This window comes from Scyliorhinus canicula, chromosome 5, assembly GCF_902713615.1.
Source record: "Scyliorhinus canicula chromosome 5, sScyCan1.1, whole genome shotgun sequence".
Classification (NCBI taxonomy): domain Eukaryota; kingdom Metazoa; phylum Chordata; class Chondrichthyes; order Carcharhiniformes; family Scyliorhinidae; genus Scyliorhinus; species Scyliorhinus canicula.
Genome location: NC_052150.1, coordinates 225680777 through 225707464, shown reverse-complemented (window position 1 = coordinate 225707464; position 26688 = coordinate 225680777). Strand labels below are relative to the sequence as shown.

The following is a 26688-nucleotide window of genomic DNA, read 5'->3' as shown; positions in this document are numbered from 1 at the left end:
TCTACTCCCAGAATACTGAAGGAAGCTAGAGAGGAAATTGCTGAGGCATTGATAGAAATCTTTGAATCCTCACTGTCTTCAGGCGATGTCCAGGAGGACTGGAGAATAGCCAATGTTGATCCTTTGTTTAAGAAGGGTAGCAAGGATAATCCAGGGAACTACAGGCCAGTGAGCCTTACGTCAGTGGTAGGGAAATTACTGGAGAGAATTCTTCGAGACAGGATCTACTCCCATTTGGAAGCAAATGGACGTATTAGCGAGAGGCAGCAAGGTTTTGTGAAGGGGAGGTTGTGTCTCACTAACTTGATAGAGTTTTTCGAAGAGGTCACAAAGATGATTGATGCAGGTAGGGCAGTGGATGTTGTCTATATGGACTTAAGTAAGGCCTTTGACAAGGTCCCTCATGGCAGACTGGTACAAAAGGTGAAGCCACACAGGATCAGAGATGAGCTGGCAAGATGGATACAGAACTGGCTCGATCACAGAAGGCAGAGAGTAGCAATGGAAGGGTGCTTTTCTAATTGGAGGGCTGTGACTAGTGGTGTTCCGCAGGGATCAGGGCTGGGACCTTTGCTGTTCGTAGTATATATAAATGATTTGGAGGAAAATGTAACTGGTCTGATTAGTCAGTTTGCGGACGACACAAAGGTTGGTGGAATTGCGGATAACAATGAAGACTGTCAGAGGATACAGCAGGATTTAGATCGTTTAGAGACGTGGGCGGAGAGATGGCAGATGGAGTTTAATCCGGACAAATGTGAGGTAATGCATTTTGGAAGGTCTAATGCAGGTAGGGAATATACAGTGAATGGTAGAACCCTCAAGAGTATTGACAGTCAGAGAAATCTAGGTGCACAGGTCCACAGGTCACTGAAAGGGGCAACACAGGTGGAGAAGGTAGTCAAGAAGGCATACAGCATGCTTGCCTTCATTGGCTGGGGCATTGAGTATAAAAATTGGCAAGTCATGTTGCAGCTGTATTGAACCTTAGTTAGGCCACACTTGGAGTATAGTGTTCAATTCTGGCCGCCACACTACCAGAAGGATATGGAGCCTTTAGAGAGGGTGCAGAAGAGATTTACCAGGATGTTGCCTGGTATGGAGGGCAATAGCTATGAGGAGCGGTTGAATAAACTCGGTTTGTTCTCACTGGAACGACGGAGGTTGAGGAGCAACTTGATAGAGGTCTACAAAATTATGAGGGGCATAGATAGAGTGGATAGTCAGAGGCTTTTTCCCAGGGTAGAGGGGTCAATTACTAGGGAGTGTAGGTTTAAGGTGCGAGGGGCAAGGTTTAGAGTAGATGTACGAGGCAAGTTTTTTACACAGAGGGTAGTGGGTGCCTGGAACTCGCTGCCGGAGGAGGTGGTGGAAGCAGGGACGATAGTGACATTTAAGGGGCATCTGGACAAATCCATGAATAGGATGGGAATAGAGGGATACGGACCCAGGAAGTGTAGAAGATTTTAGTTTAGACGGGCAGCATGGTCGGCACAGGCTTGGAGGGCCGAAGGGCCTGTTTCTGTGCTGTACTTTTCTTTGTTCTTTGATTATTGGTGCACTAATGTGTGTTAGGGAAGCACCATAAAGAAAATCTGCTGTCCCTTTGACCGATGCAACTCCAGACACAAAGCAATGTGTATGACTCCCAAATGCCCTCTGAAATGGGGGCCTCTCCGTTCAATGGCAATTAGGGATGGGCAATAAATGCTGCTGGCTTTAACATTTTGGGAAGTCACGTAAACTACTTTTCTCTTGATGTCTTCCCAGAATGTGACCTTGGCAAAGCCAGCATTGTTGCCCATCCCTAATTGCCCTTGAGCAGAGTGGCTCGTGGGCTCTGTTGGAGGGCAGTTCAGAGTTTCTAGGCTGCGATAATTCCGCTATACCATTGTCTCTTCCCCCCCTCCCCACCCCTTGATTATTCGACATGTCCGCCATTTTGTTTTACATTGACTCTGCCACTACCTTTACGTGGCCTATATTGCTCCTGACCGTCTTTATCTTCCTAATTTTACCGCAGATTAAAGGAACTGATAAAATGGGCGGGATTCTCTCAGCCCGCGCCGGTTCGGAGAATCACCGGGATGGGCGCGATTCATAAGGACTAGGAGCAGGAGTCGGCCACCTGGCCCCTCAAGCCTGCTCCGCCATTCAATGAGATCATGTCTGATCCGTACGTTGCCCCAACCACAGTCCACCGATTCTCCGGTGACCGGAGAAATGGCACCGGCGCGGTCGGCGTGGCGACGATCGGGGGCTCTCTACACGGCCCCCCCCCCCCCAGTGATTCTCTGCCCAGGATGGGCCGAGTGGCCACCCAATAAAGCCCGAATCCCGCCGGCGCCGCTCACACCTGGTCTTCCCCGGCGGGACCTCGGCATTGATCCTGTCGGGGGGGGAGGCCTGGTTGGAGGGGAGGGGGGGGGGGGAGGTTCGACCCCGGGGGAGCCTCCACCGTGGCCTGGCCCGCGATCGGGGCCTACTGATCGGCGGGCCAGCCTCTCCTGGTGGGGGCCTCTTTTACTCCGCGCCGGCCCCTGTAGCCCTACGCCATGTTGCGTTGGGGCCGGCACGGAGAAGGAAGCTACCGTGCATGCGCGCATTCGGCCAGTCGCAGCGCGCATGCGCAGACCCGTGGTGCCAATTTGACGTCGGTATCAACAGCTGGAGCAGCGTGGGACACCTCCTATAGGGCAGAGGTTCGCTACACTTAGCGGTCCGATGACGCTGTCGTTAAACTCTCCCGTTTTTACGATGGCGTCAGCACTTTGCTGTCAGAAGGGAGAATCCCGCCTCACTGTCTTTGATAAGGGGGATAGCAATGTCATTCCAGCAAACATCCTCATGAACCATGAGACAAGTGTGGCACCGTGCACCCACACACCCACACAGACCACCCAGGAATGTGTGCCCAATAGAAGGCTACATTTCTGCCAACTCACCTGCCAAATGTCTTTGTTCTTCCTCTTCAATTCTCATTGCTGTTGCCATCGCAGCTGCCATGGGACAGAGAGGAGAATTCAGTTAAATCGTTTTCTAAAAGGAAAAATGCCCGGAAAGGCATTTTGTTTGTTTTTGGACGTTTCAAAATTGGAAACGAGAAGAAATTCTAATGCCCACAAGAGCAACGAATCGTCCCATCACAAAATAATAAATAATGAATAAATAGTTAGTACAATGTAATATTAAATAAAACACCTCTGGTTGGTATCATAGATAATACAGTGCAGAAGGAGGCCATTTGGCCCATCGAGTCTGCACCGGCTCTTGGAAAGAGAACCCTACCCAAGGTCAACACCTCCACCCTATCCCCATAACCCAGTAACCCCACCCATCACTAAGGGCAATTTTGGACACTAAGGGCAATTTATCACGGCCAATCCACCTAACCTGCACATCTTTGGACTGTGGGAGGAAACTGGAGCACCCGGAGGAAACCCACGCACACACGGGGAGGACGTGCAGACTCCGCACAGACAGTGACCCAAGCCGGAATCGAACCTGGGACCCTGGAGCTGTGAAGCAATTGTGCTGTCCACAATGCTGCCCCATGAATGTAGGTTGGTAAATTATTAAACTTGCTAACCCATCAGAATCATGGAATGCCTATAATGCAGATGGGGCCATTCGGCCCATCGAATCTGCACCGACACTTCGAAAGAGCACCCTACCTAGGCCCAATCCCCCACATTATAATCTCACCTTCAGGGGCAATTCTAGAATGGCCAATCCACCCAGCCACCACATCTTTGGACTATGGGATGAAATCGGAGGCACAAAAACTGATCTTTTGATCAGGAATGAGCTATCCATTCCTACCCTCTGGTTTCCGTCTGCTAATCTCAATCCTCAATCCACACTAACAGATCCCACTCATTCTCATGAAAACGCATATGGCTGAGATCACATTGATTTGCAATCACCCGTTGATCTCGACCACTCACGGCAAATCTAAACTCTGAAGTGTTCCGACACCACACACGGCTGCCAATACACCCATAATGGTCCACGTACCCATCTAGAATTGACCGTTCTGTTTGTGCCAACTCACCATCCATATCGCTCTGCAGTAAGCGATCGGCTTCCGCTGACACTGCCACTGCCCCTTCTGCATAGGACGGAGAAAAGTATTTAGTAGACGTCGTGATCATTTTTTAAAGTGTTGATGAACAGACAATGGAAAGACAGATAGGGATTTTACCTTTGAGAAGAACATTGGCGCACTGAGTGACTGGGCTATTGGTAAATAGCAGCAGGAGATCGAGACAACGGACGGGATTCTCCGACCCGCGCCACCGATAGCGGAGTTCTCCCGGAGAGGCAGAGAAACCCGCGTGAGTGAAGCCCGTCGCTGGCAGCGGGATTGAGGATCGCGCCTCACACCGGGGGGGGGGGGGGGGGGGGGGGGGAATGCAAACGGGTATTAATGACCGAATGTTGTGGCCAAGCGCCATATTCTCTGGGCCGGTGGCGTTCCCTGGTTCTCTGGGCTGATAATCATGTGGGTGAGGAGTAACAACAGGTATGGGCAAACGTGGCCCTGGCATAGTGGCCATTCTTCCTTCCCCAGAATACAAGACCTTCCCCCCACTCCCACACTAGATCCCCCCTCGCCGCCCCCCCCCCCCCCGCCCCGTCCCCAGAGAACCCCTAAATAAACGACCTCTGGTCAGCCCTTTTAAGCTGACATATCTTGTGCTCAAAAAGGTGTGGAAGATGTGTGAAAACAGGAATGCTCATCGCCATCGCCCTGAAGATGGTCAATTCTTCACCCGGGAAGATCTTTCATTCTTTGCTTATTTCAAAGTCCAAACAGTGAAGGATTGAGGAGGTTTCGGCACAGCTACGTGATTTCAGACACATGTACGGCACTGTCAAGCTGCCTCATTTAGCGTTAATACCAATAATCACTTATTGTCACGAGTAGGCTTCAATGAAGTTACTGTGAAAAGCCCCTAGTCACCACATTCCAGCACCTGTTCAGGGAGGCTGGTACAGGAATTGAACTGTGCTGCTGCCTTGTCCGGCATTACAAGTCAGCGATTTAGCCCAATGTGCTAAACCAGCCCCACACCCCTGTGTTGCACTTCTGGAATGTTTAGAAGCCTTTGTGCCCAGGACATGCTATCTGTTCCCCATGCAACAAGAAGGGCCTCATAGCTTAGATCATTAGACATAGGAGCAGAATTAGGCCACTCGGCCCATTGAGTCTGCTCTGCCATTCAATCATGGCTGATATTTTCTCATCCTCATTCTCCTGCCTTCTCCCCATAACCCTTATCCCCTTATTAATCAAGAACCTATCTATCTCTGTCTTAAAGACACTCAGTGATTTAGCCTCCACAGCCTTCTGCGGCAAAGAGTTCCACAGATTCACCACCTTCTGGCTGAAGAAATTCCTCCTCATCTCTGTTTTAAAGGATCTTGGGCGCGATTCTCCGCCCCCCAAGCCGGGTGGGAGAATAGCGGGAGGGCCTCCCGACATTTTTCACGCCCGCCCGCTATTCTCCCCCCTCAGTATTGAGTATACTCATGGACTGAGTATCGAGGCAACTCCACAGAGAATTCCAAAGCTTCAGAACCTTCTGAGTGAAGCTGCTTCTCCTTACCTTAATGGTTGACCCTTTATCCTGACTATATGACCTCTTGTTCTGCACCTTGCAGTCAGCAAGACCAGCATCTCACCTGCAAAACTCTCCTCTCAAAATCTTTCCTGCCAAGCTCGCGAAGGCTTTCTTACATTTCAAAGAGGATCTCATTGTTCGAATCGACCTTTCTCTTCAATCTCGCCTTGTGCAGCTTTCCCATCCCACAAATCTAGAGAACCTTTTCTGCAACTCCATATGGTTCCCGCCGCTGGCCAATAGGATTTCTCATTGTCGGCAACCCACGCCGCCGGGAAACCCCTTAGCCTTTTCTTGGGCCTTGGGGAGCTCCTCACCGGTCCAGCCCACACTTAGAAATGTTTTCATTTCTGGAGAACTGAACTTGCCGGTGAGACGGGCTGAGATCAGGCCGCCATTTCGAAAGGGTGCCCCCCGATCTCTCAGTCAGCTTGAGGGTCTCTCCCCCCCCCCCCCCCCCCCCCCCCCCCCCACGGCCAATGTCACCCCACGCACATGGGCATTACCTCACACCCCCCTCAAGTGAGGACACCCAGCTGTGGGGTCACTGAGGGGCCCTCCTTTTCAGGCCTTCCCACCCCCCCCACACACTCCCACCCCCCCCACCCTAGGGTGGCATTGCCAAGGTGCCCGAATGCCAAAGTGCCAGAGGGAGAGCTGGGAATCCACCCTACCTTGTCCCTGGCCACCCAGGTGTCTTCAATACCCTAGGAGGCCCCGCCCAGGTGCCATTACGCCTGGTCGTGTGGCCCAGTGCTAAGCAGCGCAATGGCAAGCTCTACCAGGCAGGCATTAGCTCCTGGGCACTGGGATGATCCGGTACAGACATAGAACATAGAACATGCAGTACAGAAGGAGGCAATTCAGAGTGGCCAATCCACCTAGCCTGCACACCTTTTGGGTTGTGGGGGGGGGGCGAAACCCAGGCAGACACAGGGAGAATGTGCAAACTCCGCACGGACAGTGACCCAGGGCCGGGATCGAACCTGGGACCACGGCGCCGTGAGGCAGCAGTGCTAACCCACTGTGCCCCCCGTGCTGCCCACTCCTGAGCAGATTTAACAGCCTCGTGTCACCAAGTTGGGCTCTTTCTGAATGCAACAAGGCTTCCTTACTCTTGTTGTCCAACTTTCTTGTTATAAAGCCTGACAGACCGTTTGCATTCCTCATTCCTCATGACTTGCTGTGTCTGCCTCCAGTCTTCCACCTTTTATAGATGAAGTTGCTATTCCATTCTTCCTACCGAAGTGGAGCGTTTCACATTTCCCTTTCTTGCACTTTCCATCTGGATAACTCATTCTTGTGGACAGATTCCCCCCTAATTCCATGAGGCCTATCTCCGTGTGGATCTTGCTGTCAATTGGTTCCGCACTAACACACAAGAAACATTTCATCCCTTAAGCATCCCAAATGATGCAGGAACCAACGTACTTACACATAACCTGAGTGTCAGGTTTGCCTTTGTGCCAACTTACCTTGAATCTGTCTCCGAAGTCGGTCAGACATGGGCCTTCTTGCTCCTCGTCCTCTGCCGGCTCCTCTCCCTCGTGGACATGTCCTTGGTCCTACTCTCTGTGGTACTGCAATATAGAGAATAGAATTTAAATCATGAAAATTAATCAAATTTGGATCAACATGCAACAGGAACCCCAGAGCAAGCAGCCCAGAAACTGGCTACGGGGGTGACGCTGGGAGAGGTGGGTGCTGGGTAACTTTAATGGCCTTTCAGTATTATCACTCTGCTGGCCAATGTCCGACTCAGAGTATTTTCTTTCTTCGAAAGATCATTAATGTCGCGACAAACCTCAGCGACCATGTGACGGTCCTGTCCGCGGTTTTGGCAAATCGTGGAGGCCACGTGGCTGCCCACATCCAGTGGAATGATAGCATGTGTGGATCAAAGCTGGGCGCGGGCTTTAATATCCACAGTCAAGGTCGGACCACAAGATTACAGGCGTTATGGTTTGCTGTTGCTATGTCTGTAAGTAGTTGACTGTAAATAGTTTTTCTGTTTGTAAATAAATAGTTGTTGCCTTCATCCACGGGTGGTCGTCCACAGTTTTCATTACTACACTGGCAACGAGGAGAAAGGAAATTGGTGCTCCAACTGCACAGACAAGAGAAGGCCTTTTCATTCTGATTCAAAGCAATGTCAGTGTAAAAAGAGGTCTGACCTTGCCTTAGCTTAAACCTTTCTTTAAAATTAATTTATGGGATGCGGGCGTCGCTGGTTACGCCAGCATTTATTACCCATCCCTAGTTTTCGTTCAGAAGTTGGTGGTGAGCTGCCTTCTTAAACGCTGCAGTCCTTGAGGTGTAGGTAAACCCACTGTGCTGTTAGGGAGAGAGTTCCAGGATGTTGCCCCAGCGACAGTGAAGGAACGGCGATATATTTCCAAATCAGGGTGATGAGTGAATTGGAGGGGAACCTCCAGGTGGTGGGGTTCCCAGGTATCTGCTGCTCTTGTCCTTCTAGATGGTCATGATCTTGGGTTTGGAAGGTGTTGTCGAAGGAACCTTGGTGAGTTCCTGCAGTGTATGGTGTAGATGGTACATACGGCTGCCACTGTTTGTCGGTGGTGGAGGGTTTGGATGTTTGTGGAACGGGGAGCAATCCAACGGGCTGCTTTATCCTGGATGGTGTTGAGCTTCTTGAGTGTTGTTGGAGCTGCGCTCATCCAGGCAAGTGGAGAGCATTCCATTGCACTCCTGACTTGTGCCTTGTAGATGGTGGGCAGGCTTTGGGGGGGTCAGGAGGTGAGTTACTCGCTGGAAGATTCTGAGCCTTTGACCTGCCCTGGTAGCCACAGTATTAATGTGGCTATTCCAGTTCAGTTTCTCATCAATGGTAACCTTCAGGATGTCGATTGTGGGGAATTCAGCAATGGTAATGCCATTGACTGTCAAAGGGCGATGGTTAGATCCCCTCATGTAGGAGATGGTCATTGGCTGGCACTTGTGTGGTGCAAATGTAACTTGCCACTTGTCAGCCCCAAGCCTGGACATTGTCCAGATCTTGCTGCATTTGGACACGGACTGCTTCATTATCTGAGGAGTCGCGAATGGGGCTGAACATTGTGCAGCCATCCGCAAACATCCCCACTTCTGACCTTACTCAGGATGTGGGGCAGAAAATAAATCAGGAGATTGAAAAGGCATGCAAAAAAGGCAATATCACAATAATCATGGGGGACATCAATATGCAGGTGGGTTGGGAAAATAAGGTTGGTAGAGGATCCCAAGAAAAGGAATTTGCGGAATGTCTAAGAGATGGTTTTTTGGAGCAGCTTGTGACAGAGCCTACTAGGGAACAGGCAATTCTGGATTTGGTGATGTGTAATGAGGCAGACTTGATCAGGGAACTTACGGTGAAGGAACCCTGAAGGAGCAGTGACCACAATATGATAGAATTTACCCTGCAGTTTGAGAGGCAGAAGCTGGAGTCAGAAGTAACGGTATTACAATTAAATAAGGGTAACTACAAAGACATGAAGGGAGGAGCTGGCCACAGTTGATTGGGAACTGTTGGGGTAGTGTTTGGATACTATTGGGGAGGATGGCCTATCAGGGGGTAACAGCAGCAGTGGCCAGAGCAGTAACACCATGGTTGGTTCTGTTATTGATCAGGGTGGGACAAACGCAGAAGAAAAATAGTTATAGGGAACGCCATAGTCAGAGGCTTCTGTGGACGTGAAAGAGACTGCAGAATGGTCTGTTGCCTCTCTGGTGCCAAGGTCCAGTCTGCCTCTGAATGGGCAGGGGGCACTCTGAAGGGGGAGGTTGAAGGTCAAGGTACATATTGGTAGCAATGACATAGGCAGGAAGAGTGACAGGGTCCTGCAGCAGGAGTTCAGGGAGTTGGGCAGAAAGTTAATGGGCTGGATTCTCCCAAAGTGGGACTATGTCCCAACGCCGGCGTAAAAACAGTGGAGTTTTACTCCAGAGATTCCTCGAAAAAAAAATGAACGGATTCAATGCAGGGGGCTAGCGGAGACCCGGAGTAAAAATCTCACAGCTTTAGCTGCGGATATAGGCCCCCGCACGTCCGGTTTGGAGTCCGCGCATGCGCCCGGCAGCGGACTCCAGGGCTGCGGCGAGCTGTATGGCGGACTCGGACTGTGGAGCCAGACGGAAAAATGAGACCCCCCCCCCCCCCCCCCCCCCCCGATTGGTCGGGCGCCCGGGCATTAAACCGCCTGGATCTAACCCCCGGTAGCCTATAAGGCCCCCCCACCCCCACCCCCCCCCCCCCCCCCCCCCCCCCCCGGTGTCCGATCCCCCTGCGGAGAATAGCCCAACCTGCGCTGGGCCCGATTACGGCGTGAAACTGGATTCCCCACCCCTGCGCCAAACACGATTTCAGAGCGGGGCTGCGGACAATCCAGCCCCGGATCGCTAGGGTTGTAATCCCGGGATTACTCCCTGTGCCACGTGCCTGTAAGACGAGAAATAGGAAGATAGAGCAGCTAAACACGTGGCTACACAGCTGGAAGAGGAGGGAGGGTTTCAGATATCTGGACCATTGGGGCAGGTGGGACCTGTACGAGAAGGACGCGTTGCATCTACACTCGAGGGACATAAATACCCTGACCGCGAGGTTTGCTACAGTCACTCGGGAGGGTTTAAACTAGTGTGGCAGGGGGTGTGGGAACCGGAGTAATAGGTCAGTAGATTAAATTACTGAGGGGGAACTAGAGAATAGAGCCAATAAGACTCAGAGGAAGAGCAGGCAGGGAGATGTTGCTGAATACACCGGGACTGGTGGTCAGAAGTGCATGTGAGAAGCATAATTTAGAGCTTAGATTTGTACTTGGAATTATGTTGGTGTTGCCATTGCAGAGAATTGGTTGAGGGAGGGACAGGATTGGCAGCTAAATGTTCCAGGATTTAGACCTTTCAGGCGGGATAGAGGGGGAGGTAAAAGGGGTTGGGGAGTTGCGCTATTGGTTAAGTTGTACTGCGAAGGACACTTCGGAGGGCTCATACAATGAGGCAATATGGGTAGAGTTCAGGAATAGGGAATGGTACAATTACAAATGTTGGGGGTTTACTACAGACCTCCCAACAGCCAGCGGGAGATAGAGGAGCAGATATATAGACAGATTTCGGAAAGGTGTAAAAGCAACAGGGTTGTTGTGATGGGTGATTTTTAACTTCCCCTACATTGGCTGGGCCACCCATTCGTGCTGGAGCATTGTGTGTAGATAGCCTGGGTCACATTGAGATCCAAAAAGACGATGTGTTGGACATCTTGAAAAACATTAAGGTAGATAAGTCCCCAGGGCCTGATGGTATCTACCCCAGGATACTGAAGGAGGCTAGAGAGGAAATTGCTGAGGCCTTGACAGAAATCTTTGGATCCTCACTGGCTACAGGGGAGGTCCCAGAGGATTGACAAATAGTCAATGTTGTTCCTTTGTTTAAAGCCTTACATATATGGCAGGGAAATTATTTGAGAGGATTTTTCGAGACAGGATTTATTCCCATTTGGAAACAAATGGACATGTTAGTGGTGGACAGCATGGTTTTGTGAAGGGGAGGTTGTGTCTCACTAACTTGATTGGGTTTTTTGAGGAAGTGACAAGGATGATTGATGAGGGTAGGGCAGTGGATGTTGTCTACATGGACTTCAGTAAGGTCTTTGACAAGGTCCCTCATGGCAGACTGGTACAGAAGGTGAAGTTGCACAGGATCAGGGGTGAGCTGGCAAGATGGATACAGAACTGGCTAGGTCAAAGAAAATGGAGGATAGCATTGGAAGGACGCTTTTCTGAATGGAGGGCTGTGACTAGTGGTGTTCGGCAGTTATCAGGGTTGGGAGCTTTGCTGTTTGTAGTATATATAAATGATTTGGAGAAAAATATAACTGGTCTGATTTGTAGGTTTTCGCACAACGCAAAGGTTGGTGGAATTGCGGATAGCGATGAGGACTGTCAGAGGATGCAGCAGGATTTAGATCGGTTGAAGTCTTGGGCAGAGAGATGGCAGAAGGAGTTTAATCCGGACAAATATGAAGTAATGCATTTTGGAAGGTCTAATGCAGGTGGGAAATATACAGTAAATGGCAGAACCCTGGGGGCTATTCACAGTAACTTCATTGCAGTGTGAATGGAAGTCTACTTGTGACACTAATAAAGATTATTATTATTGACAGGCAGCAGGATCTGGGTGTACGGTCCACAGGTCACTGAAAGTGGCCAAGCAGATGGAAACGGTCATCAAGGAGACATTCGTCGACCTTCATCGGCCGGGGAATTGAGTATAAAAATTGTCAAGTCATGTTGCAGCTGTACCGAACCTCAGTGATGCCACACATGGAGTATAGTGTTCAATTCTGGTCACCACACCACCAGAAGATCGTGGAGGCTCTGGAGAAGGTACAGAAGAGATTTACTAGAATGTTGCCTGCTATGGAGGGCATTAGCTATGAGGAGAGGTTGGATAAACTTGGTTTGTTCTCACTGGAACGATGGAGGCTGAGGGGCGGAAAAGTCAATTTCTAAGGGGCATCCGTCTAAAGTGGAAGGGTGAAAGTTTAGAGATGTGCGAGACAGGTTTTTTTTACACAGAGGGTGGTGAGTGCCTGGAACGTGGAGCCAGGGGAGGTGATGGAAGCAGATGCGATAGCTGTCATAATATACACCTGTATATCACGGTGCAGACACACACTGATGGACACACACAGGGACCAATCAACATGTACAAACACCGCAGCCAATCACCAGTTAGAATACACACACTATAAAGGCTTAGGGCACCACGGTTCCCGCTCATTCTGGGTGCTGCCTCTGAGTGTAACAGGAACTTATCCAGCCCAGCACAGACTCACAACACATGCTGAGAGAATCAACTGGTTTGGATAAGGCTTAGGTCTCTAGTTTAAGTTAGCATTATTTAGACCCACAGTCATCGTGTGTTAGTTAGTTAGAAGTAGTTAATAAAATTGAGTTGAACCTTCATCAGTGTTAGAGGTATCTGTTCATCTCTCAAGTCAACACTAGCCAACACTTCAATAGCTGCGTTTAAGAGGTATCTTGACGGATATATGAATAGGATGGGAATAGAGGGATACGGACCCAGGAAGTGTAGAAGATTTTAGTTTAGACAGGCATCATGATCGGTGCAGGCTTGGCTGGTCGAAGGGCCTGTTCCTGTGCTGTACTGTTCTCTGTTCTTTGTTGTTGTGAAGTGATATATCTGCATCTTTCTTCAAGTCATAGAGATATCAGAAAGTGTTTAAAAAAAGGGGCAATTCTTCCAGAGTTTACTGTAGTCATAGAACAGTGGGGGAAACCTGGCCTGTTCATAATGTGCAAAAAGAATAGACAGTTATAGGATTAATTAGAGCATTTTATAGTGAATCACTAAAGGAAAATTAAATGTTTAGATTTTATAGAAAAATATAAATTGAGAGGGTCTCAGGGCAGAATCCTCTCAGAAATCCACCACCTCCTATTTTGGGCGGGGAAAGCCATGTTTCACTATGCCGGTTGCCATGTCGACCTATTCTGCTACATTGGGCACCATTTGGTGAAAAGTATTTGCAGGCGTACTTGCGGCCAGCTTTTGATTCATCTCGCCATCGCCTCAGTGCCTCAATGATCTGGGCGCCATGTTTGAAGGTCACTCCTGTACACAGTTGGCACACTTCGGAGTTCACTGCTAGACTCAGCAAACATTCTGCCACCAAGTTGACCAACATTTTCCTTGAGCACCTGCTGGACACAGTGAAGGACGCCGTGATGTACCGTACCAGCGCTCTGGGCGAAGACCTGCAACCAAGGTGACCAATCCAGCATGTGGGGGCGGTGGTCAGTGCCAGCAGAAGAGGACACCCAGTATCGCCAGAGGATGAACGATCTCTTCTGTTCAGCTTCTCTCCGCCCATCACAGACCCATCACTCATCCATGGAAATCTCACTCAATGACACCATCGTACGCTCTCTGTCACACATCTTCACTTTCCCTGGTGACATCTCCTTGTTCCTTTGCTGGTCCCACTCATCATTGGCACCCGCCAGGCATCCTTATCATCTGCCCTGGCACACACACAGCTTGCACTCTCTCCATGTGTGGTCGTGCAGGACAAGCTGGCTCACAAGAGGGTGAGATCCCAGACTGGCAGAGGGATGCCAGAACTCAGGGTCCTCATGGACTTTGAGGAGAGAGCCATTCAGCTGGCCGGTGAGAATGTGGATCACTCCTGCGCTGATGATGAAGTTGGCAGTGCCCAACCAAGTGAGGATCCAACACTGTGGCATCCACCAGTCAACAATGCCATGAGTGATGCCACCTATTTCTCAGTCGCCTGCCATTCACCTCTGACCTCTCCTTTCGCAGGTTCATCTGGGAAGCAGCCAATGGGTCAATGAGCCGAGACTCCAACCCTGATGGCAACGCAGGTGAAATAGAAGAATAGTCACAGTGTTTACCACCCCTGTACGGGGATTGAACCCACGCTGCTCATCTCAATCTGCATCAGTACCCAGCTGTCCAGCCAACTGAGCTAAACCCGCCAGAACTGAGAGCCTGGCCCAATCGACAGAGAGAACGGAAGCATGATGGGAATTTAATTGGACTAAAGGAGGGTGTGGCAAAGCAGTAGCTTCCCACACCAAGGTTCAAGTCCCACACCAGAATCTGTTGGCAGAGGAGCACTACAGAGGGGTCTAGATGTCCTGATACATGATTGACAAAAGACTAGTGGGCAGGAACAGTACGTGATTAGGAATGACCACATCGAAAGTACTTTGTGCAGTTTTGATTTCCTTTGTGAGAAACGTAGACAATTGCATTCGAAGCAGCTGTTCAGTGAAGGTTCACTTGACGTGTGCCTGGGATGAGGGGGTTAACTCATGAGGAAAGGTTGGCCAGGTTGGGCCTGTACTCACTGGAGTTTAAAAGAACGAGAGGTGATCTTATTGAAATATTAGAACTGGAAGACACAGCTTAAGCATTAAGGGTCTCTCATTTAAGATGGAGATGAGGAGAATCTTGTTCATGTGTGGACCTTTCTGCAGTGTGGTGGAGGCAGGGTCACTGAATATTTTTAAGGTAGAGTTAGATAGATTCTTGACTGACAGGAGGGAGGGGGGGGTCAAAGGGTATCGGGGAAGTGGGGTTGAGGCACAATCAGATCAGCCATGATCTTATCGAATGGTGGAGTAGACTCGAAGGGCTGAACGGTCTCCTCCAGCTCCTATTTTGTATGTTTGTCTGACTCGTAAACCAGGGCCGGGATTCTCCAATAATGGGGCTAAGTCCCCCACGCCCGCCAGAAAGCAGGCGCGAATCACTTCAAACTTTTTTCAAAAAGTCCAGAGTGATTCTCCGATTTTAAGAGGGATAGCGAGGCCATGGTGTGCACTGCACAGCTCCTACTCCCGATACAGGGCCCAGCACGTCCGGCCGCGGATCCACGCGTGGGCGCGGTGGCCACTTAATGAAATGAAATGAAGTGAAAATCGCTTATTGGCACGAGTAGGCTTCAAATGAAGTTACTGTGGAAAGCCCCTAGTCGCCACATTCCGGCGCCTGTTCGGGGAGGCTGGTGCGGGAATTGAACCGTGCTGTTGGCCTGCCTTGGTCTGCTTTAAAAGCCAGCGATTTAGCCCAGTGTGCTAAACCAGCCACTTACACACCGGGCCCACGCAACATGGTGGAGCCGCACAGCAGGCCGGCCCGGAGGAAGATAAGCCCCCCCTGGATTGCGGGCGGCCACCAATCAGTAGCCCCCGATCGTGGGACTGGCCGTCGTGGAGGCCCCCCCCCCACCGGAGACTGATTCCCCCGCCCCCCCCCGCACCAGGACTGCCACCATGGCCGCGTGTCCGAGCTCCCGCCGGGTGAAACCATACGGGAACCACGCCGGCAGAACTCGGCCGGTCGACCGCGGAGAATCGACGCGGAGCCTCTTTCAAGGCCCCCTGACCAGCGCTGCCACGACCTCGCGCAGCTGGCGGTGATTCTCCGGTCCGTGGAGAATCGCGTCCCGGCGTCAGACCCGATCGCGCCCGCCCCCAGCACGATTTCGACAGAGGGGCTCGGAGAATCCTGGCCCAGATTTCTGAATGAATGTTCCCGGGACATGAGTTCAAATCTTACACAATTAAATAGAGTTCTCGTCAATGCAAAAGTTGCTGCAATTTCCGCGACACAATCTAGATAAAAAAGCTCAAGGAAAAACGTGATAAATATCAATATTGTCAAGTATTCATGTGAAGAAACTGATGATTATCCTCCCACACACAGAACAGGTACATGTGCTGATGGTAAGAACTGAACCTCTGCTTTGGTTCTGTACACGTGGCAAAGGGGCAGCCTACCATGTGGTCATTCAGGTCCTAGCATTCTGCGCCTAAACCCTACCCCCCCAGAGGTAGAACTATAACTTTGACCAGATCCTTTCAGCTCCAACCATTTTCTATCCCAACTCCTCTATGAACAGTAACTATGAACCTTGGCAATAAAGCCTGCTATGAATTATTGACAGTACATATGGACTTGTGCAGGGTAGATGCAATCTGTCTCCAACATGTCCTTAATTCCTCCTCCTCGGCTTTGACCCTCTGATCCCCTCTTCTATCAGGCCCACCCTGAGGCCTTTTAACCTGCCCCTTGAGCCCTACCCTTGTCAAGGGATCTCCTTCTGGTACCTTGACCCCAACTGCCCCGCGAGCTCAAATTTCTGTGATCCCACTGATTGACTTCCCACCTGGAAGCCAGTCTAATGGTCAATCTCGTTTTCCAATCAGGATGACAGCCAGTCCGTTAAGAAAGCTCGGACTGCACGGGGGTAGGAGGAAGTAGATGGATATCGCAGAGGAGAGAGGTTGATTGGGTTGGAGAAGGCAGGGTATACTCTACACCTCCTCTGTACTGTTGAACCCTCTCCTTCCCCATCTTACTCCTCAATACAACCACATTCCCATCATCACCCATCCTGCCACCCCATCATCACCCATCCTGCTCCTGGATTATCCCTCCCTCCTGCTCCCCCCACCCTCTCATGCTCCACCCTCACTCACCGACTCGCCTCGCCCCACAAAGGATGGCCCGTCCTTTTTTAAATAAATTTAGAGCGTCCAATTAAGGGGCAATTTAGCGTGGCCAGTTCACCTAACCGGCACATCTTTGGGTTGCGGGGGGTGAGACCCACACAGACACGGGGATAATATGCCAACTCCACACGGGCAGTGACCCGGGGCTCGGATCGAACCTGGGTCCTCAGCGGCATGAGGCAGCAGTGATAACCACTGCGCCGCCGTGCCGCTCGAGGGCAGTACATGATCCCTTTGGAGTGAGAAGGCCAGAGTGGTGGGATCCCAAATTCCAGCTTTCCTGTGACCTAACGACCACACGTTCATAAACCTCGGAATTGAACATACCGGCTGAAGAGATTTTCTTTCAATGAATAAATGCTGACCGTGTCAGTGGATACCCACATTCTGTCGCATAAAATGGCCTGCTCCCAACAGGCACCATTTTTGGGTGGGATGGGCCACCCACACTGAATAAAATTATCATCAGTCGTCCTAATGATGTCAGACACGTTGCAATGCCAGGGCCCCTCGACGTGATGACAATCAGATTCCCATCGCCCATTCTGAACATCGCACTGACTTACCCAGTGGAGCTTGCAAAGGAGTCAGGATATCGTGGCCAATCGGGCAGACGCTGCTTTGCGCTGTCAAAAGAGAAGAACAGAAATTTTCACTCACACTTGAATACAGAAACATTTATGTTTCTTCTGACCCGCCAGAAATAGGATTCTTGTAAGATTTGTTGTTCCTGAAATATTTTGATTCATAAAATTCTTATTCAGCTTTTCCAATCTGTCCTACTTGCAGGGGTGACTTTTGGAGGCGACAGAGATTCGCCAAAACGTAGATCTTTATTCAGGAGGTGTCAACACTACAGGCTGCCGATGTTACACCGCCCACTTCCTCGCGCAAATGGCCAATGACATCACACAATCGTTCTCTTAATGTGCCCGATAAATACACAACACCATTCCTTTTACCCTATGGCATCTTTGCTAAGTCACAGGGCAGAACCGGAATGTCAAGGGATGACCACTGCCTGTGCAGAGGCGTTGGGCAGCACGGTAGCATTATGGACAGCACAATCGCTTCACAGCTCCAGGGTCCCAGGTTCGATTCCGGCTTGGGTCACTGTCTGTGCGGAGTCTGCACATCCTCCCCGTGTGTGCGTGGGTTTCCTCCGGGTGCTCCGGTTTCCTCCCACAGTCCAACGATGTGCAGGTTAGGTGGATTGGCCACGATAAATTGCCTTTAGTGTCCAAAATTGCCCTTAGTGTTGGGTGGGGTTACTGGGTTATGGGGATAGGGTGGAGTTGTGGACCTTGGGTAGGGTGCTCTTTCCAAGAGCCGGCGCAGACTCGATGGGCTGAATGGCCTCCTTCTGCACTGTAAATTCTATGATTCTATGATTCTATGATGCAGCGGGGAGATGTTTGAAGCATTAAAATCGGGCTTTGGTTTGTGAACTGACATGATCTTGTCCATTTCCAGTTTTAGCCTGGCAACTGGGGCAGATGTTGGCCATTCCTCCTGCCCTTCAGCCCAATCATCCATGAACGACCAATGAGGAGCCACATAGGTTTACACCTGCATTTTACCCAGGCCCACGCCCTGCGTGTATCCCAGCATGTTGAGCTGTGCAGGCTGGTATTGGAGAAGGCATTGAAGGCCTTCACAATAATAATAATAATCTGTATTAGTGTCACAAGTAGGCTTACATTAACACTGCAATGAAGTTACTGTGAAAAGCCCCTAGTCGCCACATTCCGGCGCCTGTTCGGGTACACAGAGGGAGAATTCAGAATGTCCAAATTACCTATCAAGCACATCTTTCGGGACTTGTGGGAGGAAAACCGGAGCACCCGGAGGAAACCCACGCAGACACGGGGAGAACGTGCGGACTCCGCACAGACAGTGACCCAAGCCGGGAATCGAACCTGGGGCCCTGGCGCGGGGAAGCAATAGTGCTGACCACTGTGCTACCGTGCCGCCCATTACAGGTCCCATGTGCCCATCAGAGGCACCCTTTCACCTTTTCCAGTGGAAGGTTCTGGATTGTCAGAAACTCCCCCTTGGTTCACTCAGAATGTAAAGGGTTTGATAATTAAGCGCTCTCGAAATAACTTCCCAGAGATCCCAAGGATAGGCAGTAACTGTCAGATTTGGCTTGCCAGTGATGCCCACAGACTTACAGTTATACAAATGGCGACCTCTGTACTTGTACAGTCCATGGCGTGAGGGTGAGCTTAAAGGTGGCAACTGAGCCAGGTGGCCACAAATGGCACCAGGTTTGAAATATGTGACATGTCAGAGAGTCTGTAACCCTTCAGCCGAATTCATTCTGCAATATTCTGTTTAAAAATGATCATTATAATGCTGACTCACGTATTGGATATTGTTCCAAAAGATCATCTGAAGGTGGAAAAGTAAGCATTGCCATCACATCATTTGGATCAATACGTTCAAGGTCCCTTCGTCCTGTCAAACGAGAAAGATTTGTAATTACTGGAATGACTGAGAGCTGCCATCATGTGAGATTCTTTTAAGTGACGATAGTGGAGAGGAAATTGTGCAGCCACAGGCTGGATACTACCAGCAGGATTACCACAGCTCGTAACAGGAACTTTCACTGATCTAAAGGAGAGGAGGGAGTCACATTCTGCTTGAGGTGGATGATGATGATGTCGTGACAAATGGGTCACCAGACATGAAGACAGTGATGTGACCATCAATTCACTCGGAACACGATTGGAAGTAAACTGTGGTTTTAATAGACTTACAACTGCGCCTGCCTGCGACCAGAAGAACTGAGGGCAGGCTTACGGCTGCAGCACTTTATACTTCCGGTAGTGGGAGGGGCCGTGGGTGGAGCCCTGTACAAGCTCCTCATCTCCCCCTGTGGGCAGAGCCGCGCAATGGCTCACAGACAGAGCCCACAAGGGACACAATGCTATACAGTGTGAATTACATTCACCACAGAAAGGTGATGGAGCAGCATTTTCAAAATGGATGGAGGTCATTAGGCTGTGCCAGTCTACAAATCAACTTAATCCTACTTTACAAAGGTGACATGGAGGCTATGAATATCCAAAGACTTTTGAAATGTTATGAGGATGTCTGCCTTGACCATTCTTTCACGTAATGAGCTCCAGATCCAACTAATCTCCGGATATCAAATAATTCCCCTCGAATCTATACCCCTGGTAATAAACACCTCAACCTGGGGGAATTTGATTTTCCTGACCATTCTCTCTCACATTAGGGCGTGGAATGCCCTGCCTGCAACAGTCGTGGATTCGCCAACATTAAGGACATTTAAATGGTCATTGGATAGACATATGGACGATAAGGGAATAGTATAGATGGGCTTTAGAGTGGTTTCACAGGTCGGCGCAACATCGAGGGCCGAATGGAATGTTCTATGTTCATTTAATAATTGTATTCACTTCAATTTAGTGATTCATAAACTATCGACACTTCCGTCCTTTGCATTCTCAACTTCCGCAAATTTCCTCTGTACTCTCTCAAGTGTGAGGGTGGCCGGGGCTCTCTGACCTTGGGCTGGATTCTCCCCCTCCCCACGGCGAAACCGCATTCGGCACCGGGGTGGAGAATCCATTTTCATGGCGAAATCGGGCCCGGTGCCCCTCCCACCCCCTCACCCCACACCCCCCTCACACCAGACCACCCTCACTCCCCTCACCCCACACACCCCTCACCCACCCCCGTCAGCACCCTCACCCCTTCACCCTTCTCCCCCCCACTGCCCCCCAGCCAACTGTCTAATCATACATGTCGCCTTGTGTCTTAGAGGACCCGCCGGAGATGGAGCCGGTCCATCCGGAGCCCCCCCCCCCCCCCCCCCCCCCCATCACAGTCAGTGCCAGAGCCGGTGTCCACCAGACGGCTGATCACTGAGCAGCCCAAACACCAGCTCTCCGCCCGAGACTCAGCTCACCCGGAGCTCGGGTCAGAGGAGGACTCTGACTCTCCATCCCAGCTGTTTCCAACTCTACCATCTCAGAAACACTCACCTGGGTTGTGCAAATTAGTGAAGCGGTTCCTGGGACACTACCTGGTGAGCACCGCACAGCCGCTCCGGTACAGCAGGTGGAGGTAGGAGCGGCTGAGGGGCTGGACCGTCGGAGGGCAGCCCAGCCAAGGCATCCAGCTGCCACCCAGACGGGTCCCGGGCTGCTGGAACATCCAGTCCCGCCCACGGTGCATTCAGAGACCCAGGGACTACAGGTGGAGGTGACGGTCGGCTTTCAGCGCCTGCGGGCACAGGTGGAGGAGTCCATCCGCGTGCAGGAGCTGAGGGTGATGCTGGTGATTCTTGCCATCCATGCCAAACCGCATGGGTGGCGTCCGCGGTGGAGGCAATGGGTGGCAAGGTTGGGCACGGGTGTATGCACCATGCTAACACGTGTCCCTTTCACCCCCTGCAGACAATAATGGCTTTCAGACCTCGACCCGCCATGTTGGCCTGAGTGGCGATGGCCTGCATGCAGCCCTGTGGCAGCGTGAGCGGAGGCCGCTCAGAGAGGGGGCGGAGGCTGCAGCAGAGGGGGGGCGGAGGCCGCTCAGAGAGGGGGCGGAGGCTGCAGCAGAGGGGGGGCGGAGGCCGCTCAGAGAGGGGGCGGAGGCTGCAGCAGAGGGGGGGCGGAGGCCGCTCAGAGAGGGGGCGGAGGCTGCAGCAGAGGAACGAGCTGCACAGGGGCGGGTGGCAACTGCTTAGGCTGGTGGGCCGCCCGCCCCACAGGCCGAGGAGGAGGAAGAGGAGAAGGAGGTGCCGCCAAAGCGGTACCGGATGAGGCACCGCGTGTACCGGCGCCGCATATCACTCGAGGGCCAGCCGGACCGGGCATGCAGACTGCGAATGAGCAGAGAGACAGTGAGACATGTCTGCCAGGTGATGGCGTACCTTGCACCGCAGGGGTATGGGGAGGATACCCGCTTTTGGTGATCGTCAAGGTGACGGTCGCCCTCAACTCCTATGCGTCGGGGTCCTTGTAGCGGCCGAGTGGGGACGTGTGCAGGATTTCTCAGGCATCGGCGCAGTGCTGCATCCGCACCGTCACTAACACCCTATATGCCCAGGCGGAGAGGTACATACAATACCCTGTGGACCGTGCCTACCAGAATGCCCGGGCAGCGTGGTTCACTGCCATCGCTGGGATGCCCCAAGCCCAGGGGGGTGATCAATGGGGTGGACGTCGCTATGCGGCCACTGGCGGATAACAGGCTGCCCCCGATACCCGGGCAGTGTGCCCCCGATACCCGGGCAGTGTGTCCCCGATACCCGGGCAGTGTGCCCCCGATACCCGGCAGTGTGCCCCCGATACCCGGGCAGTGTCCCCGATACCCGGGCAGTGTGCCCCCGATACCCGGGCAGTGTGCCCCCGATACCCGGGCAGTGTGCCCCCGATACCCGGGCAGTGTGTCCCCGATACCCGGGCAGTGTGCCCCCGATACCCGGGCAGTGTGTCCCCGATACCCGCGCAGTGTGTCCCCGATACCCGGGCAGTGTGCCCCCGATACCCGGGCAGTGTGCCCCCGATACCCGGGCAGTGTGTCCCCGATACCCGCGCAGTGTGCCCCCGATACCCGGGCAGTGTGTCCCCGATACCCGGGCAGTGTGCCCCCGATACCCGGGCAGTGTGCCCCCGAAACCCGGGCAGTGTGTCCCCGATACCCGGGCAGTGTGCCCCCGATACCCGGGCAGTGTGCCCCCGATACCCAGGCAGTGTGCCCCCGATACCCGGGCAGTGTGTCCCCGATACCCAGGCAGTGTGCCCCCGATACCCGGGCAGTGTGCCCCCGATACCCGGGCAGTGTGCACCCGATACCCGGGCAGTGTGCCCCCGATACCCAGGCAGTGTGCACCCGATACCCGGGCAGTGTACCCCCGATACCCGGGCAGTGTGTCCCCGATACCCAGGCAGTGTGGTCGAGCAGTGCTTTAGGCTGCTGAAGATGCGCTTCAGGTGTCTGGACTGCTCTGGAGGGGCCCTCCTGTACGAGGCCAGGAGGGTGGCCCGCATCATGGTGGTCTGCTGCATCCTCCACAATATAACCAATCAGAGGGGTGATGTGCTGGAGGGGGATGAGGAGGAAGGACAGGTCTTGTCAGACGAGGAAGATGAGGGGGAGGGGGGGTCAATGAACGGGACATGGGGCCAGGCCAGACACGGGAGGCCACACAACCCTATTGGCAGGGCCAGCGCGCACGGGACGGCCTCGCCGCGACACCATTCACCGATTGGGGGGAAGGGGGGATGCTGGCCAGGGGCACGGACACCCCCATCCCAGTTCCCCACCCCCCTCACCTCTCACAACACCGAACCACCTCACCTCCCACACCACCCCTCACCCCCCACACTGCCAACCCCCTCACCTCCCACACCACCAACCCCCTCACCTCCCACAACACCCCTCACCCCCCACACTGCCAACCCCCTCACCTCCCACACCACCGCTCACCTCCCACACCACCAACCCCCTCACCTCCCACACCACCGCTCACCTCCCACACCACCGAACCCCCTCACCTCCCACAACACCCCTCACCCCCCACACCACCAACCCCCTCACCTCCCACACCACCAACCCCCTCACCTCCCACACCACCGACCCCCTCGCCTCCCACACCACCGACCACCCCTCACCCCCCACACCACCAACCCCCTCACCTCCCACACCATCCCTCACCTCCCACACCACCAACCCCCTCACCTCCCACACCATCTGCATGCACGCCATCTCCGTTATACATACCTGCGACGCTACGAGCTGGGGACACTGGGTTGGCAGTGACAGTGGGTCTGGTCCATGGGATGGACGATGATGGCAACCTACTCTGCGATGAGCTCCGAGCTCCACATCGTTAGGCAACATGACTCATGCCCACAGTAGCACCTTCCACCTTGGTGAACCCTAATAGCGAGCTGGCCAGTCCATCATACAGGCCTATTGAATCGCTGGGAGAGGGTGCCGGGGGGGGGGGGGGGGGGGGGGGGGGGGGGGGGGGGGGGGGTCAGGCGGGTAGAGTCGGGCGGTGGGGGGGGGGGGTGGGTGGTGGTGGGGGGGAGATCACCCATGGGGTCTTCACTCGTCCTCCCCCAGCCCGGGCCAGCCCACCCCCACACCCATCAAACAGAGAGCCGAGGCAGGTTTGAACGGTATTGACTAGCCCTAATAAACTAATCTGCGCCCTGCACCCGTGCCAACTCGCGTCGCGTCTTTTCGTCCAACGTCACTTCGTCCAACGACACTTCGTCCACGTCTTTTGGTCCAACGTCTTTTTGTCCGCACGTCTTTTGGTCCAACGTCACTTCGTCCAATTATCCAATTAACTCCGTATAAAACCATTTAATTGATAAAATGCAAGTACAATACAGCAAGTGAATTTAATTGCTAAAATGCAAGTAATTGATAAAATGCAAGTAAAATGCAAGTTGAAAAATGCAGTTAAAAAGTTAAAAAATCTAAAAATGCAGTTAAAAAATCTAAAAGTTTACTAATTACTTAAAATTCCCGAAATTACTTAAAATTGATGTAAATTGTAAATTCCCGAAATTCCCTAAAAGTTAGATTTCCAGAACTGTACCCGAGAGAGAATAATGGGGAGAGGACAAGATGATTTGATATTCTACAATTCCGACAGACACAGGTATAAGTGGGAGTCTAATTGGATTTAGACAATGAGTGCAGTTCTGAAAGAAGCAGGTTTAAACTCGATTTTCGTCGAGTGATTAAAACCTCTGGTTGGCAGTGGGTTCTGACATTACAGGTCTGAAATGATCAAATATTCCATCAGATACAATGGCTCTCATCACGCTGGAGCATACATGGGTGAATATCCTGCAGCTTATCTTAATAATGTCTGGAGATCAAGCAGCACAAATGCAGAACTCAACCTCAAGAGGCGAAATAGGTGGAGAGGATCCTTGAGCAGTAACATTGAAAAACTAAATTAAACTATTTGTAATTGGATAATTGGACGAAGTGACGTTGGACCAAAAGACGGGCGGACAAAAAGGCGTTGGACCAAAAGACGTGGACGAAGTGTCATTGGACGAAATGACGTTGGACGAAAAGACATAGCACCGTGCCAACTTAACTGGTGCCTAGCTTTCTGGCCTGACGGGCCCTAACGCTACACCTAGGTGGTTCCCCAGATGGTACAGGAGGAGTGGAGGCGACCTGGGTCCCTGTTGGCGCAAGTCCCCTGGAAGGGCCCGGCTGCTGCTCGGGCGTCCCGGTTGGCATGGTGCCGCCTGTTCTGCCCACTGCCCACCAGATTCACCAGGGACAGGAGGGGGGGGGGGGGGGGGTCTGAGGCCCGCCATCTCCCCATAACCCCTGATCCCCTTACTGATCAAGAACCTATCTATCTCTGTCTTAAAGACACTCAGTGATTTGGCCTCCACAGCCTTCTGCGGCAAAGAGTTCCACAGATTCACCACCCTCTGGCTGAAGAAATTCCTCCTCATCTCTGTTTTAAAGGACTGTCCCTTTAGTCTGAGATGGTGCCCTCTGATTCTAGTTTTTTAGCTTACTGCCTAACCTCCTGAACTCCTTCTGCAGGACCTCATCACTCTTCCTGCCGATGTCGTTAGTACCTATGTGTGTACTACACCTCTGGCTGTACACCCTCCCCCTTCAGGATGTCCTGTGTCTGTTGAGAGACCCTGCTGGACATGGAGGATGACCCTGTACCCTGGCCTGGGAAGGAGACTGCCAGCTGCCGGGGTCGTACCTGGACGCTGGTGGCAGAGGCCGGGAGTGCCACCAGCAACAGTGCCACCAGCCGGCAGTGCTGGAGAAAAAAGCTCAACCTCCTCAGGGCGGCCGGGGTAAGTAGGCAGCACTGTGCCCCTGGCACCAAACCCCCCCCCCCCCCCCCCGTAACCCCCCTCGCCTCAAAGCCCCCAGAAGACAGCTGAATCCCACCCTGCCTATCATGCGGGTACCCATACCGGATTCCATGGCCCACCTGTCATGTGAGAGTACCTTTAAGAAATGGGTGTTTATTGCTGCAGTGATGTCAGAGAGTGGGTGGAGCTGGGTTTTCTGTCGGCTTTTTACTTTTGTTTTAGGCTGTTTGCTGCAGGGTGTGTTTTAGTTTCATTTTCAGAGCTGGATAGCTGCAGTCACAGCCAGAAGGTGCATTAGAGTCTCTCTCTGTAATCTAAAGGCTGTAAATCGATCCTGGTGATTTAAAACTAATAACAGTAGTGACTTTAACCTGATGTGCTTCTGGTAAAAGGTGCTTTAAATCTTATGGATGTTAAGAGGAAAGCTTAAAGGATTACTTAGTTGTATTTTGGGGGTTGTATTTGAATTAATGGTTGCTAAGATGTTCACTGTATGTTTTAAAAAGGTTAATTTGAGTTCATAGAATAAACATTGTTTTGCTTTAAAAAATACTTTTCCATTTCTGCTGTAGAGTGGGCCGTGTGCTCCCCAAACCACAATCTAGTAAAAGGTGTGGGTCAGGTGAACTCCATGATACACTTTGAGGTTCTCTAAACCCTGGCCAATAACACACCCACCCTCTTCATGTGTCAGACAGTCTAACACTGTCGTTCTAAGTGCCCCCCCACCCTCCCCCCCCTCCCCCCCTCCCCCCAGGAGAAGATCGCCCACAAACGTCGGGAGAAGACTAGAGGGGGACACCGGACCAGCGGCCCCTCACTGTGGCTGAGCAGAGTGCATTGGAAGTGGGCAGTGGCACGGGCGGAAAGGGAGGTCGCCGGGCTGGAGCTCGGCTGTGGGCGAGGAAGTTAGACCCCCGCTTAGTTCCGGTTCCGTGTGACACGTGTTAATCATCCCCCCCCCAACACCCCCCCCCCAGCCTTACCCTCACCCTCACACCCACCCTCACCCTCACACCCACCCTCACCCTCACCCCAACACCTCCCTCACACCCACCCTCACCCCCACCCTCACCCCCACTCTCACCCCCACCCTCACCTTCACCCCCACACCACCCTCACCCCCACCCTCACTCCCAC

The 26688-nt window shown here is 52.3% G+C and overlaps 1 protein-coding gene across 7 annotated transcripts in view; it reads right to left on the bottom strand.

The window, feature by feature from the left end:
- The window catches only part of LOC119966628, a 292892-nt gene that overhangs the window by 105772 nt on the left and 160432 nt on the right, over positions 1–26688 (bottom strand). For all 7 annotated transcript variants that reach the window (XM_038798641.1, XM_038798640.1, XM_038798634.1 and 4 more), the window contains 5 exons: positions 19055–19147; positions 17254–17313; positions 7103–7207; positions 4055–4111; positions 2946–2999 (listed from right to left, as the gene is read on the bottom strand). In XM_038798641.1, the coding sequence (XP_038654569.1) occupies positions 2946–2999; positions 4055–4111; positions 7103–7207; positions 17254–17313; positions 19055–19147 (369 nt within the window). The remainder of the gene's footprint in view (positions 1–2945; positions 3000–4054; positions 4112–7102; positions 7208–17253; positions 17314–19054; positions 19148–26688) is intronic.